Genomic DNA, 16,056 nt, shown 5'->3' with positions numbered 1-16,056 from the left:
ATATTATATTTATATATTATTAGACATCAGGAATACATTCTTCACTGTGAGCGTGGTGAGACACTGGCACAGGTTGCCCAGAGATGCTGTGGATGCCCCCTCCATGGATATGTTCAAGGCCAGGTTGGATGGGACTTTGGGCAACCTGGTCTAGTGCAACGTGTTCCTACTCATGGCAGGGGGGCTGGAACTAGATGATTTTTAAGGTCCCTTCCAACTTCAACCATTCTATGATTGATCTAACAGTGATACAGCCAGGACAGTGTGCTACTTGCATGATGTTGCATTAGAGAATAGAAACAAATAATAGAAGAATCATGATTTTCCTCATATTCTCTTCTGTTAAGTCCTTGGTGCAGTGGTAATAAAATTCCTAAAACACAGCATGCAAAGTCAACACCTGGCCCCACGCTTTCCTGCCTTTTACCTCCTTGTTACTTTCAGAAACCATAAAATTCAAGTAGGTTCCATCTCTGGCTCAACCATCCACAGGGCTGTTACTCATACTCCTGATCTTGTCTTCACTTGTTAACAAAAGGTTCATTTGATATGCATGGCTTCTCCCCCAGCAGCTTAATTTACTTTCCCAACTTTAATTTTATTGCAAGAAAATGCATATAGCATTTAAAGGAAATAGAATTCTCAGTTATAATATTTTACAAAGGTTTGAAAGAAATACCAGGAGGAAAGCAGGAAAAAAAAGAAAAAGCCTACAGCAGTGAATCTGTTTATGTTCTTGTAGCTCAAGAAGTTTCCCTGGACACAAGCGTAGTTAATCTGCAAACACAAATGAGAAAAATACTGAACTCGAATGTTTTATTGCAGTCTCATTAAATGTCCAAATCTCTCCTGTTCCACTGTGCTGCACAGGAAGAGAGAGGAAAAGTCCTTCATAGATTGCAAGTGAACAAGATATAACAGCACCATGTCTGCATGTCTCTAGAGAACCTTCCCTATCTGCTTGGAAAGACTGCCCACTTTTCATGAAAAAACAGAAATTACATACAGCTGATTTTAATGTATGATTTTAGGAAGTGGCCTTCTTTTCAAGATAAGATGAGTACATCAGCAATTACCCTACCAGAGCCAAAATTACAGCAACAGAAATGAGAGTAAGGCCACCCCTTGGACATTACTGGATTTTCTCCTATAGTTTGCCATATATTGAGTCCATTCACATTCTAATTCACTTTCCTCTCAGGAACGTATTTTTGCAGTAGTATCAGTAGGCCCCAGTCAGAAATTCAACCCAAGCATGGTCTGCTGTCTTATCCAGTATATCCAGGATGTACATCAAGAAACTCAACAGCCAAGACCCTAGCTCATGGAGCTGAGGCTTTCTACACCTTATGCACCACAAATGCGTATGTCCAGAGATTAACAGTGATATGGAAAAGGAAGATAAACAACTTAATCTCTCATGATAAGCACTGAACAGCACAGAAAAGAAGGGCAGCTCCTTTTCTAAAGATATACTGAAACTCTTGAGTCTGCACCAATGCTTTCTCACATTGGAGTAACAGTGTCCCCCTACATCAAGGTCATGGAGAAGCAAGACAAACTGAGACAATCTTGCATTTAATCATGGGAAGCTGTATAGCTAGTAAATCTGTTATTGCATTTTGCCTTTGTAACCTAGCCAGAAACTTTGAGTCATTGTCAGCACCTCAGGCCCCAGCACAGACGTCAGAGCATTGCAGAGAGCCCCAGGAATATGCCAACACAGAGCTCAGCTTCTGCCCAGGACAGTTTTGAATTTCACTGAACGGTCTGAATGAGTCAATTAACTCAAAGCTAGCACTTAGCTCATCAAAACCTAACAGAACCTTTGGCAGTCAGCACTGGGGAAACTTTCCATGTGCAAAACATAAGGACTGCCAGCCAGCTCAGGACAAGCAAACTCTCCCTAGGGGAAGGAACAAACACCTGAGTCATAGAGAGCATATTTTTCAGTGACTGTTCAGCAGCCTTCCTTAAAATACTAATCCCAAATTAGGGCAGAGAGGAGAGGATGGTGCAGTCGATATGCCAGAGGCACAGGATGCCACCCTGAAGGACCTAGACAAACTGGAGAAGTAAGCCCAGGTGAACCTCATGAGGTTCAACAAGGCCAAGTGCAGGGTCCTGCACCTGGGCAAGGACAACAAGAGATATCCATACAGGCTGGGGGAAGACATGCTAGAGAGCAGCCCTGTGGAAAAAGACCTGGGGGTACTAGTGGACATGAGCCACATGAGCAATTACTGCCCAGAAGGCCAGCTGCATCCTGGGCTTCATCAAGAGAAGCATGGCCAGCAGATCAAGAGAGGTGATTCTGCCCCTCTACTCTGCCCTGGTGAGACCTCATCTGGAGTACTGCACCCATTTCTAGAGCCCCCAACACAAGAAGGATGTGGATCTGCTGGAGCATGACCATAGGAGGGCAACAAAAATAATCAGGGGGCTGGAGCACCTCTCTTATGAAGACAGGCTGAGGGAGCTGGGGTTGTTCAGCCTGAAGAGAAGACTCAGGGGGGACCTCCCAGCAAAATTCCAATAAATGAGGAGGTCATCTCAAAGCACAAAGCACATGGCAGAGAAGAAGGTTATGAGGAGCAGTCAGCATAGATTTAGTTTACCAAGTGGAAATCATGCTTGACTAATCTGATAGCCTTCTATGATGTTGTAACTGAATGGATAGATGCAGGAGACCAGTGGATGTAGTCCACCTTGACCTTAGCAAGGTTTTTGATACAGTCTCCCAAAACATCCTTGTGAGCAAGCTCAGAGTATGTGCAGTAAGAGAATGTATAGTGAGATGGATTAAGAACTGGGTACACAATAGAGCCCAAAGAGTGGTGGTCAATGGTGCAGAGTCCAGCTGGAGACCTGTAACTAGTGGAGTCCCTCAGGGATTGGTGCTGGGTCCAGTCCTGTTCAACATCTTTATCAATGACCTTGATGATGAGACAGAGTGTCTTCTCAGCAAGTTTGCTGATGACACAAAGCTGGGAGGATTGGCTGATTCACAGGAAGGCTGTGCAGCCATTCAGCGAGATTGGTACAGGCTGGAGAGCTGGGCAAAGAGGAACATAATGAGGTTCAACAAGGGCAAGTGCAGAGTCCTGCACCTGGGAAGGAACAACAACATGCATCAGTACAGGCTAGGACATGATCTGCTAGTGAGCAGCTCTGTGGAGAAGGACCTTGAAGTCCTGGCAAACAAGAAGTTATCCATGGGACAACAATGTGCCCTCGTGGCCAAGAATGCCAACGGTATCTTGGAGTGCATTAGGACGAGTGTGTCCAGCAGATCGAGGAAGGTTCTCCTCCCCTTCTACTCAGCCCTGGTGAGACCTCACTTGGGAGTATTGTGTCCAGTTCTGGGCTCCCCAGTTCAAGAGGGACAGGGATCTACTTGATAGAGTCCAATGGAGGGCTACGAGGATGATTAAGGGACTGAAACACCTGCCTTATGAGGACAGGCTAAGAGACCTGGGGCATTTCAGTCTAGAGAGGAGAAGACTGAGGGGGGATCTAATTAATATCTATACATACATGAGAGCTGGGCATCAAGAAGGCAGGGACAAGCTCTTTTCACTTGTGTCCTGTGATAGGACGAGGGGCAAACTTGAGCATAGGAAGTTCTACCTTTACATGAGGAAGAACTTCTTTACTGTGAGGGTTACGGAGCACTGGAACAGGCTCCCCAGAGAGACCGTGGAGTCTCCTTCTCTGGAGACTTTCAAGACCTGTCTTGATGCCTTTCTGAGTGATCTGCCCCAGTTTTTTTGGTCCTGCTCTGGCGGGCTCGATGATCTTCAGAGGTCCTTTCCAACCCCTAACATTCTGTGATTCTATGTGATTCTATGTGAAAGAGGCCTGTGAGGAGGCTGGGGAAGACCTGCTCTCAAGGGCTTGTAACGATAGGACAAGGGGTAATGGTTTTAAGATAGAGAAGCTTAGATTTAGGTTGGACAACAGGAAGAAGTTCTTTAATATGAGGGTGGTGGATCACTGGATCTGGTTGCCTATAGGTGGTGGAGGCCCCATCCCTGGAGCCATTCAAGATCAGGCTTGATGGGTCTCTAAGCAATCTGCTCTAGTTGGAGATAGCCCTGCTTATTGTAGTGGGGTTGAACTAGATGACCTTTATAGGTCCCTTCCAACCCAAGACATTGTATGATTTTATTATTGTATTTCCTTTTGCATTTTTTTTCTTCCTGTGAGACAAGAAATCTGAAACTGATGAGTTCATCATCTTAGAAACAACGTTGGTTTTTCCCATCCTTATTCACATTTGATTCCACCTGTGCTGATGGATACCATTAAATCCATACTGTCCTCTTTAAGCCACTGCTGTTACTTAGGCTGTATGCATTTTGGGAACACAAAATACTCTTCAGAGAATACAAAAAGCTCTACAGTCTATTTCAAGTGTTACAGGCTTCTTGGCCATCAAAATGTAGCCCTTCTGAAACATGCCAATCCAGGCCTTTGAAGAGGGGTATGACAACTGTGAAAATCAAAGGTACCAAATCAACTTGGTGTAAAGGATTTTTAATTAAAACAGCACAAAAAATAATTGAATTTATGCACATTTCAGCCTACAGAAGGCTCCAGGGGGACTTCTAGCAGCCTTCCAGTACCTGAAGAATGTCTACAGGAAAGCTGGGGAGGGACTTTTTATAAGGGCATGTAGTGATAGGACAACTGGTAATGGTTTTAGATTTGAAGAGGGTAGATTTAGGTCAAACATTAGGAAGAAATTCTTTCCTGTGAGGGTGGAGAGACACTGGAACATGTTGTCCATGGACACTGTGGATGCAGCAGTGTTCAAGGCCAGGTTGGATGGGGCTTTGAGCAACCTGGTGTAGTGGGAGGTGTCCCTGCCAATGCAGGGGGGTTGGAACTAGATGATCCTTAAGCTTTCCAACCCAAACCGTTCTATGATTCTATGATATTTTTATATCAGGTATTTATGGCACTTTAGTAAGCAGTTTACATAAGTGACAAAACTGATAGATTAAATTACATTTTTCTGCACAAAAGAAGTTAAAGATCTACATTATTTATCTAATCTTACCTCTGCTTTCAGCAAATAAGTCTTCCTCTCCTTCAGAAATTGAAATTTTACCTGTCTGTATTTAAGACAGACCAGATGTATAGCATATTATGCCTACTACCTGTGACAGTAATATCCACTTTTGACAGTGTTGGATTTGCCCCATATATGACAAGATGCTTTTCTGCACTTTTGTGGAAAAGGTAGATTTTCCTGCCAGCCTCAAGCAATATGGTCATATTTTAAGAACCAAATTTAGACCATAACTAATAGTGTTACCATAAGATCTAGCTATCCTTCTTGAGTGGCAGACTTCAATTGTTAATGCTAGTGGAAGGCTCCTTGGATGACTACTGCTTAATCAGTAAACCGTATACACTGCATGTCAAGGCATATTTCTACATTCCAACATTTTGGTTTCTAAAAATATTTGTATTGTTGAATTTTCCTCACACCTCAGTTCCATTTTAAAAGTTTTTCTTTCCATTCTTAACAGTAGAAAATATGGAATTCCATCCATTCCTGGCCATTGCAAGAAAAGGGATGAAGGAACTAACAGCAAAATCAATTAGGACCTGCACCTAAGTACTTAAACCTCTTTTCACTTAAACTGGAGCAAAACTCCTCAGGTTTAAGTTATTCTGTTTTGATGACAAAGGTAGAATTCCTAGAGAAACACAAATTCAGCTAGTGAATTAGTTGAGAAAAATACACTAACTGGTCATCTCTAATGCCTTGGCCAGTTCTGTGCAAACACTCACATTCCAATGGAAGGAGGTGGCTTAATCTGCTGTCCTCATTTGCCTTTCCAAACAAAATCAATTCAGTTGAAAAGCTGGCAGAAAAAAAAAAATATATATATATCCACTGTAGAATTTTACTTACAAAATTGCGCACTTCTCACTCAGTCCTTAGATTATGATGCCACAACTTTTCAAGACAGGCAAGCTCTAAGTGACTCATCTGGAAAGACAAACACTATTTTTGACATTTCTACCTTATGAATTAATAACTGGTTTGCTGCATCTAGATTGATTTTGCATGAAAAGGAATTTTTGGCACATAACTTGAAGGCTGAAATTAGTACAAACTAGAAAAGAACTCAGCAAAAATATATAATTGGCTAGTGTTTCTTAAAAGAGCAAGTCCTCTTAGTCTACTGAAAGTCATAAACGATGAAATCAAGAATAATTTTCAGGGTAATTTTATTTATAGGGAAAAAAGCAAACAATCAAAACAAACAAACCTAAAAAACCCCAAACAAACAAAAAAAACCCACCAAAAACAACAAACAAAGTTAAACAAAACAAACCTTTAAACAAAAAACAACCCCTTAATCTCTTCCAGAACATACTGGACCTGCTGCTGGCGAACAGAGAAGGATTTGTGGGTGATGTGACAGCTGGGCATAGCAAACACAAAATTATAGTTTTTCATTCCTGAAGAAGAAGTAAGGATGGGGGTGAGCATAACTGCCTACATGGGCTTCTGCCTGTTTAGCAGATTGGGTGACAGAGTCCCTTGGGAGGCAGTCGTGAAGGGCAGAGGAGTCCAGGAAGGCTGGACAGACTTCAAGAAGGAAGTCTTAAAGGCATAGGAGCAGGCTGTCCCCATATGCCAACAGATGAGCCATGGGGGACGATTACTGTCTTGGCTTGTTCTTGGGGTACCCAGCTTCCCTGAACTGGAAGACAGGGACAGGAAGTAGAGTGAAGACCCCATAATCAAAGGCAAATGGTCAGCGACCTACTGCACCACTTAAGATACACACAAGTCTGTGGGTCTGGATGGGATCCACCCAAGGACAGGGAGGGAGCTGGCTCACTAAGCCACTCTCCATCATCTGTTGACAGTCTTAACTAACTGGGGAGGTCCCAGCTGTCTGGAGGTTAGCAAATGTGATGCCCATCTGTAAGAGGAGCTGGAAGGAGGATGCAGGGAACTAAATCCTCCTTCAAGGCCCATCAGTCTGCTCTCAGTTCTGGGGAAGGTTATGGAGCAGATCATCTTGAGTGCCATCACCCAGTACATACAGGGCAAGCAGGCAGTAAGAGCCAGTGACCCAGCATGGGTTTATGAAAGCCAGGTGCTGCTTTACTGAGCAGATGTTCTCCTATGACAAGGTGATCCACGTAGTGGATGAGGGAAAGGCTGTGGATGTTGCCTACCCAAGCTTTAGTAAAGCCTTTGACACAGTTTTCCACAGCACTATCCTGAAAAAAACTGGCTGCTCATGGCTTGGACAGATGTACACTTCAGTGGGTAAAAACTGGCTGGATTACTGGGTCCAAAGAGCTGTGAGTTAAACCCAGCTGGAGGCCAGTCACAAGTGGTGTTCCCCAGGGCTCAGTATTGGGGCCAGTTCTCTTCAATATCTTTATCAATAATCTGGATGAGGCAATCGAGTGCACCTCAGTAAGCTTGCAGTCAACACCAAATTGGGTGGGAGTGTTTAGCTACTTGACAGTAGGAAGGCTCCACAAAAGGATCTGGACAGGCTGGATTGATGGACTAAAGTCGGTGTTTTAAACTGAACATGGCCAAGCGTCAGGTCCTGCACTTGGGTCATAACATCCGCATGCAACGCTACAAGCTTGAGGAAGAGTGGCTGGAAAGCTTCCCAGAGGAAAAGGACCTCAGAGTGTTGGTTGACAGCCAGCTTTATATGAGCCAGCAGTGTGCCCAGGTGGTCAAAAATGCCAACAGCATCCTGGTCTGCATCAGCAATAGTGTGGCCAGCAGGACTAGGGAAGTGATTGTCCCCTGTACTCAGCACTGATGAGGCCACACCTTGAGTACTGTGTTTGGTTTTGGGCCCCTCACCACAAGAAGGACATTGAAGTGCAGGAGCACGTCCAAAGAAGGGCAACAAAACTGGTGGAGGGTCTGGAGAACAAGTCCTATGAGGAAAAGCTGAGGGAACTGGAAATGTTTAGCCTGGAGAAAAGGAGGCTGAGGAGAGACCTTACTGCTGCATACAACCTCCTGAAAGGAGGTTGCAGCAAGGTGAGTGTCTGTCTCTTTTCCCAAGTAACAAGTGATATGACAAGAGGAAACGGCCTTAAGTTGAACCAAAGGAGGTTTAGATTGGACATTAGGAACAATTTCTTCACTGAAGGGGTTGTCAGGCAGTGGACGAGGCCATCCAGGGAAGTGGTTGAGTCACCATCCCTGAAGGTATTTAAGACATGTAGTTGTGGCACGTAGCTGGGGACATGTTACAGTGGTGTACTTGGAAAAGTTAGGTTATGGGTTGGACTTCATCTTAAAGGTCTTTTCCAACTAGAAAGATTCTATGATTCTGTATTCTGTTATCACTCCATTTTGTTGTGGTAGCAATTTTCCCCACAGAAGCCATAACAGAAGCATAACAGAAGTAATGTCCTGTGCTTTAGGATACTTGGAAATGGAAAACCAATTGTGTCACCAGTGTTACTGCACAACGTTAACTAAATTTCTTGACACAAAGGTGAAAAACAGCCATATTTCAAGATGTTTAGATAAACTGTTCTTGCATTTAAATACCTTTTGCAGCCACTAAGAACTGGAATTTAGGCAGTCAAAAAATAACAGCTGATAGATCAAAGAATGGTTTGGGTTGGAAGGGCCCTTAAAGATCATCTAGTTCCAACCCCTGCCATGGGCAGGGAGATCTCCCACTAAACCAGGTTGCTCCAAGCCCCATCCAACCAGGCTTTGAACACTTCCAGGAATGAGGTATCCACAACTACTCTAAGCAACCTCTTCCAGTGTCTCACCACCCTCGCAATAAAGAATTTCTTTCTAGTGTCTAACCTAAATCCACCACCTTCCAGTTTAAAGCCACTAACCCTTGTCATATCACTACATGCCCTTATAGAAAGTCATTCTCCAGTGTTCTAAAATAAAAAAATAAGTTACACTAATTATAAATAAATCAAACTGAAATCCACAAAAATATTAAGGCAGAGAAGGACATTACAACTGCGTAAAGTGCTTTTCTGCCAACAGACAGTAAAAAAAAAAAGGGAAGGGGCAAAGCCAAGTATTTTTCTCTATTTTAAAACTTATGCTTACAAAGGATTCAGCATAGTACCTCCATTTGACAAAATTAAAACAAACCCAAGGAACATATGGCCAAAAAATAGTCCAATGGAATTTACATCAGTATACCTGCTGATTTGCTGACCAGTAACCCAAATAGTGGCACCTACCTATTTTGAAACAGATGTGGATTAACTTCACCAGCCCTCCTCTGGTGCCATGCCAGCTAGCTGTATGAGTGATTGAATTTCTCAACCTTTCAGGAGGCTCTCTGGCATCCTACCAAGCCAGCTGTACAGCCTGCCACTAGCAAGGTTACACTGCTGCTGCCTCAGCAGCACCTTTGCTGGGATCAAGTAACACCCATTCTTTGGTGAGAGAATGATGATGGGGAAAGAAGGTGAGTGCCAGCTGCTGCCCCCTCAGTTTGTCCTACGTGATGCTGCAACTACTTTAGCTGCATTTCAGTCTACATAATAGGATTATTTTTTAAAAACACTGTTTACTTACTTAGATACAGCCTCCATCATAGTCTCAAAGCACCGTCAGTATTACACCAATTACAACTATATATCCAGTGAAGAATTACCTAATGCTGAAGGCTAGGTAATTCTGCTGTGGCAGAGATCATCAGAATAATAATCACAGAATCATCCTGGTTGGAAAGGACGTTGAAGATAATCAAGGCCAACCATAACCTAAATCCAACAACCATAACCTAATCTACCGGTTCAGTGCTTAAATCATGTCCCTAAGCACTACATCTTTATGTATTTTAAATACTTCCAGGGATGGTGACTCCACCACCTCCCTGGGCAGCCTGTTCCATTGTCCAACCACTCTTTCAGTAAAGAAATTATTTCTAATACCCAGTCTAAACCTCCTCTGGTGCAGCTTTATGCCATTTCCTCTCGTCCTGTCATTATTCACTTGAGAGAAGAGCCCAACTCCCACCTCCCTACAACCTCCTTTCAGGTAGTTGTGGAGAGCAACGAGGTCTCCGGTCTCCCCTTGGCCTCCTCTTCTCCAAACTAAACAATCCCAGTTCCGTCAGCTTCTCCTTATAGGACTTACTCTCCATATCATGCTGTAGCTCATTTTTTTTTGTCTGCGTAACTATTTAAGAGAAGATCATCACCAGCAACACCCACAGTGACCACTAAGTGAGAAGAAAATGAGTACCAGAGTGACAGAAGCTGCAGGAAAGCAGCAAAAATAAAGACTTTTTAGTTCCAGGAGGAAGGCTGGATGGATGCTTCAGTTCCCCTGAGGGTACCACAGACGTTAACTGAGAAGAGGGCCATGGGCCTGCTTAATTAGAGCACTTTGCATCAAATGCTGTTCATTCACAATTTCTCTTCAGAAATTCTCACAGTGTGGCAACATGTCCTTGACAGTTGCAAAGCAGATTTTCAACTCCTTCTATCCTGTTGAGCTTTTAAACGTCCAAGACTTCACCAGCACAGCACTAGGTCATGACACTCAGTTTTCAAGCTTCTCGAGCCTCCATCTTCCTCAAAAAATGGGCAAGATCACCCCAGCATCTCCCTTACATTTGTGCTTGACAGGTAGGTAAAACTACATCACCTTATACACAGCAACATCTGCAAAATTTGCTTTGGTTAAATCTGTTTATGCTTTTTCAGCACTCTCGTGAAGCAGGCTATCAATCAGTATGCTAGACATGAGGAAAAATTTTAAATCTTAAAGACACCATTTTGCATGAATGACCAAGAGCAGCCAGTTCTTTCTTGCTGTGTAATTCTTCCAGTGAAGATAAAAGTCAAAACGTAAATAAAAAATCTGATGCAGGCTGTGTTTTGAGCATAGCATCCATAGATACATGCACTGCCTTCACAGATCACTGAAAGAAAAACTGCAGATGTGTGTCAATCGGTGCTCAAGCTTCACATATACATACCTACATACATAAGAAAATGGAAACTGCATGTATCAAGTGGAAAGATACTGCAGTGACAGATGTTTGAGAAATCCTCCCCAAAAAACAAGCGATTATCATTTTTTTACACAAAGCTGCAGTTCTTTCAACTAGATTTAGAAACAGGGTTAAAAAGTGGAGCAGACTGAGCCATCAGCAACTTAGAAATGTTACACAGTATCCAACTTCAGGGCAATTTAAATTTAAGGTCAATTTTTCACCCTTTCAATTATGTAATATCAATAAAAAGGCACATGGCAATTATGCCAAATGTGAATACTGTATCTGGCAATCAAGCTAGAGTGCACAAATAAGGAATTTCCTTACCTGCTGTGGAAATAATCTTCTCTGCAGCTAAGTAAGCACTTTTTCTAAAACAGTCTTTATTCCCAGACCAAGAATTTGTTCCCTCTCCTTGATCTCAAGATGTATCACTCCTACTGAGAGAAACCAATAGTCTCTACATGCCTCTTGAAGAGGGGTTTCTAACAGCCAGTTTGGGCATTATCCTAAGAGCCACACCAAACAGTTCTCTTCCTTCTTTCCTGCACCTGCTCACAAGTTTCCACACCACAGGAGCGAGTTCTTTAAGTCCAATGTAAGAAGCACACAGTACAGCAACCACACCAGGAAGAACACAGCACTGTCCACCAGCTCACATACACACTTTGACAGCCATGGGAACTGACCATAACTTGGTGGGTAAGGCTGAAAGGAAACATGGAAGGAGATATGCAGATCCAGGCTGAGACCAGCTTCAATCACAGTCAGCTGGAAAAGCCAGGTCATGTTTTTTCACTGGAAAAGCCAAGGCAGCAAGCACACACTAGTCCCACTGCTGAACACTGGGGGACAGACAGGCATGTATTATGAATACAGGGCTTGATGGAGATTTAGGAGAATACTTGATTTATCAACACATCACTTTCCACATTCTCTAGCAGTATGAAAGGAATAGTTAACAATTGCTTAGTTGAAGTTTGAGAGTTTAGCAAGTGTAGAAAACATGTTGTGAATAAAAGAGGATTGCTTCACCCATTCCAATGAAAAATATTTTGCATGCTTCTGACCAAAGACTTAAAAAAATATTCAGCTAAATGAGCTACATTATTAAAAAAAATTTAAAATCATCTGACACTGAGATTAATTTTCATCATAGTTATATTCTCACTGATTTCAATGAAACCTGTTTCTCTGTAAAGTTGTGACTTCTTATTGATATTAAGACAAATTAAATCATGTTATATCACAAAAGCAGAACACAGTGGTAGAAAATAAATTATATTACAGGCCTTTTTGTTCAAGTCACCACATTCAGACTATTTAAATCTCAGTCACATTTATTCAGTGGTTCCCAGGGGAACCTCGGATATGGCCATTCTCAGCATTTTTGTTCATTTCCTTCCCTGTGAAATTATTATTTTCTGAAAGCTTAGGTTTGTGCCTCACAAGAGCCATATTATGCAATGAATGCAGTTATGTGGAAGAAAAGCTCACACTGTTGTAAAACAACTCTGTTCAAATGCCTCAGACTGTCAAATCTGTAACACCCAAAATAATTCTGGTCATTTTAAAACTGCACACAACTCTCTAGGAAGCAACAGTCTCTCCGTGACACTGACGTAGCACTAATGGTAGAAGAGTTTGCGTGCCTACATAAAAAGGGACCATTTGATGGCTCAGCACTTAGATGGCCATTTCTGGAAAAACACTCTTTGGCGCAATCTTCTTAGCTCCAGGATGTCTGACAGATTTGCAGCAGCACAGTTAATGTTCAAATGGGGTCACTTCTTCTTAGGTGCTCTGTGGGTAATTTAAGCAGCAAATTAATAATCTAAACTGCTCCACACTTGTCAATCTAATTTCTTGTAATTCTGTATGAATGTCACAATTTCCAGACTCACCCTCCTTTTACAAACTCAGGAATATTTAAACTTTATGATGCTGAACAGGGTTAGAACTGCTAAAATTGTTCTGAAAGACAAAAAGGTGAACACTTCATTCATTCAAGAGGGAGCAACGTTTCCTCCTTCTTTTCAGTAACTCACTGCTGTTGCAATTGGTGCAAGGAATTTTATAGCCATGAAGTTCTTCAGCATGGCTTCTAGTAAATTCAGAATTGAAGTATTTCAATTTCAGGTTAGTTTGACATTTTATGAGTAAAAAAAGTATGAACGAAAACAAATTTCTTAGTTTGTATAAAACAATCTAGACATGGAAGTCACATAATTTTAAGTTGTACTGTGGAATGCAGAATTCATCTGGATTAAGATAAACTTTTTATAACATTTAAATTGTGTCACAAATCTTTGTATTTCTAACTGGAACTTCATTTTCTATTAATAATCTTATAGGCTTATAATCATAAACTCTCTGTGTATAAGGGGTACTAAAGTTACAACAAGAATAATAGCATTAAAAAGAGAAAGAAAATAAACCGGAGACTTCAAGACTTCACAATGTTAAACTAGTTAAGGATGTGTATATTTTTGAACAATATTATGACAGCACTTCATACACAAATTCTTCATTAATAAACACCAAAGGAATAACTCAGAATTTCTTACACTTTTAATTTTTTGGTCCTATCTGGGAAGCTTTATTCATACCAGCAATCCATATTTCACCTGTGGATTAATCCCTAGTCAAAAGGATTACTCCCTAGAGTAAGGTCAACATGACTAAATCCTGGATTTCTCAGCCATACTGAAAACAAACCAATAAACAGATCAGTCTTACAACCTACTTGTGAGTCATTCTTATACATGAACGTGTCTTCGTGGCCTGCATACAAACAATCTTCAATAGTCAAGGCTGGGCCCAAAAATCCCTGGGTCATCTGATGTCAGGCTGCTAAATCTAGCATCAGAAACTTGTATTTTGGTTCTAGCCAGCTAAAAATTTTCTTTCCTTCTAAATGACAGTACTGCTAACTATCAGTGTGAGACTATCATCTCACGACAGGACAGCATGCACAGACCTTTTACACCATGCTCCCTCCAACAAAGACGTTTACCTCTGCTGCTGCAGAGGCATACTCATTAGCTTGCACTAATGGAGAGCTGAGACTTTTATTATTGAAAAGTGAACTTCAGCTTGCCTGCTTCTTAAATGTCGATGACACAGACACTGCAACTCTTACTCTCGTACCAGATCTCAGTGCAGCAATGATGATTCCTGGGCTTCTGATAGCACTGTAGGTAGCAGCGAGGGAATAATGAAGTAGTAGCAGGAGATGGGCACTGCAGGATGGACTCAGGCACCCTCAGCTGCTCCTTACCGTATCTGTCATGAGTGCAGCAGGTATCTTGTGAAGCTTATTTTACCAATGATGCAGCACAATGTGGTATGAAAGGTGAGACACAATGTCATTCAATGCCTGCATGGGCCCATGCAGGACTTGACATATCCCATCACATCCGGAGTCATAACAGGTATTGGTGTAGTTGCAAAGCACTGAGAATCAGAATTTGGACAAATTACTGGGGATTATTAGGGATCATTCTTTCAAGAACACTTCCACACAGCACAACAAGAGATGAAAGAGGTAAGCTGGATGAGAAAGGGAAATATGCAGATGTTGAAAAGCATAACAGCTGCTGTATCTTGCATGCTTGCACCTACCGACTGCTTACAGTGACCAAGATTGCTACCTGCAATGATCAGTAGTAGGAAATAATGAGGGATTTATTTAGTTGGAAACAAGGGGGAAAAAAAAGTCATATTACACTGGTCTTGGTATCAAATCTCTAAATCCAAAAAACGTCCCCTGATTTCTATGAAAACATTTATACCCAAAGCATGCAGAGTCAGAACCTGATACAAAAATTGCACCCTTATAGACTATAATACATAGATCTCCTATTATGAAACAACTCAAAGACTGGCAGAACGTCCACCCTGACTTTATTGCCTAAAGCAACAGGACCAAACATGATTCAGATTTCAGCTGCACTCTGGAACCAGAAACAAACTTAAAAAAAAAACAAAGGTCGTGTTTACTGTTTATTTGCAAAAGTCAAGCTAAGGAAACGCCTATGGAAACACGGTGCACAGAACTCGGCCAAGAAGGTCGGAGGCATACGGCGAGTATCTGCCTCAGCAGTCACCTTCGCTTCCTCGAAGCCCCCTCCGTGGGAGCTCTGCCCCGCGGGGGGGGGCCAGGACCGGCCCCCGCAGCCGGGAGCAGCTGCCCGCCTGCCGCAGCGCGGCCGGGGGCGGGGAGCCCTGGGAGAAGCGGCCGGACCGGCAGCCCCCCTGGCACTCACAGAAACCCACGCAAACCGGCGGACACCTGTGCAGAGCCACCCACGCCCGTGCACATTCACGCACCATGCAGACTCCTGCATGTCCATGCAATCCTGTGACCCGCGCATCCCCGAGCGGCAAGGACACCCGCGCATCCTGACGCACCGCCGTGCACGCTCCCACATAACGCATCCCCACAAACCCAGCCGGCTCGCACACCCGCGCACAGGAACGACAGCCCCCGTGCACCCACGCGCAGCGCACAGGCGTGCACTACGCACACCCACGCGGACATGCCCACACAAGACGGGCGCACGACGCACAGCCGGACACAGCCCAGCCCCACGCACCCGTCTGCCCCACGCAGCCGGGCGCCGCGCACCGCAGCGTCGCGGGAGGCTGCGGGGGGTGGTACCTGGGTCGCTTTGTGGAACTGCTTCTTCAGCCCGGCCACCGACATGGCGAGGCCGCCGCGCTGCAGCCGGGGGAAGCCGAGGGGCGATGCGGTGGTCCTGGGGCGCGCTGCCCGCACCCGCGCGCGGCGGCGGCTGTCGGAGAGCGGCGGTGCGGGGGCGCCGTGACGTCAGGGCGGGACGCACCGCCCCCCAGCAGCCGTGCGGGGCCGCCCCCCGCCCCCGGGTGTCGGCAGCCCCGGGGGACCCTGGTCCCGCGTACTCGCCTGCGATCCCGTCCGCGGGCCCCGTCTGAACAGTCGGAACCAACGGGACGGTCCTCCCACCCTGGAGTTTCGCTCCCGCACCAGGGTGCGGCAGGGTCCTGCTGCTCCGCGGCAGGACCACGG

General features: G+C 43.9%; 1 protein-coding gene across 1 annotated transcript in view; it reads right to left on the bottom strand.

The window, feature by feature from the left end:
* The window catches only part of SH3GL2 (SH3 domain containing GRB2 like 2, endophilin A1), a 105,261-nt gene extending 89,486 nt beyond the window's left edge, over positions 1-15,775 (bottom strand). Inside the window, exon 1 of the mRNA XM_051643058.1 lies at positions 15,670-15,775. Coding sequence (XP_051499018.1) covers positions 15,670-15,714 — 45 coding nt within the window. The 5' untranslated portion in view covers positions 15,715-15,775. The remainder of the gene's footprint in view (positions 1-15,669) is intronic.
* Positions 15,776-16,056: the final 281 nt, after the last annotated feature.

The sequence above is a fragment of the Apus apus genome, chromosome Z, assembly GCF_020740795.1.
Source record: "Apus apus isolate bApuApu2 chromosome Z, bApuApu2.pri.cur, whole genome shotgun sequence".
Classification (NCBI taxonomy): Eukaryota; Metazoa; Chordata; class Aves; order Apodiformes; family Apodidae; genus Apus; species Apus apus.
Note: the sequence above shows the minus strand (reverse complement) of the source record. Positions and strands in the feature narration are given on the sequence as shown.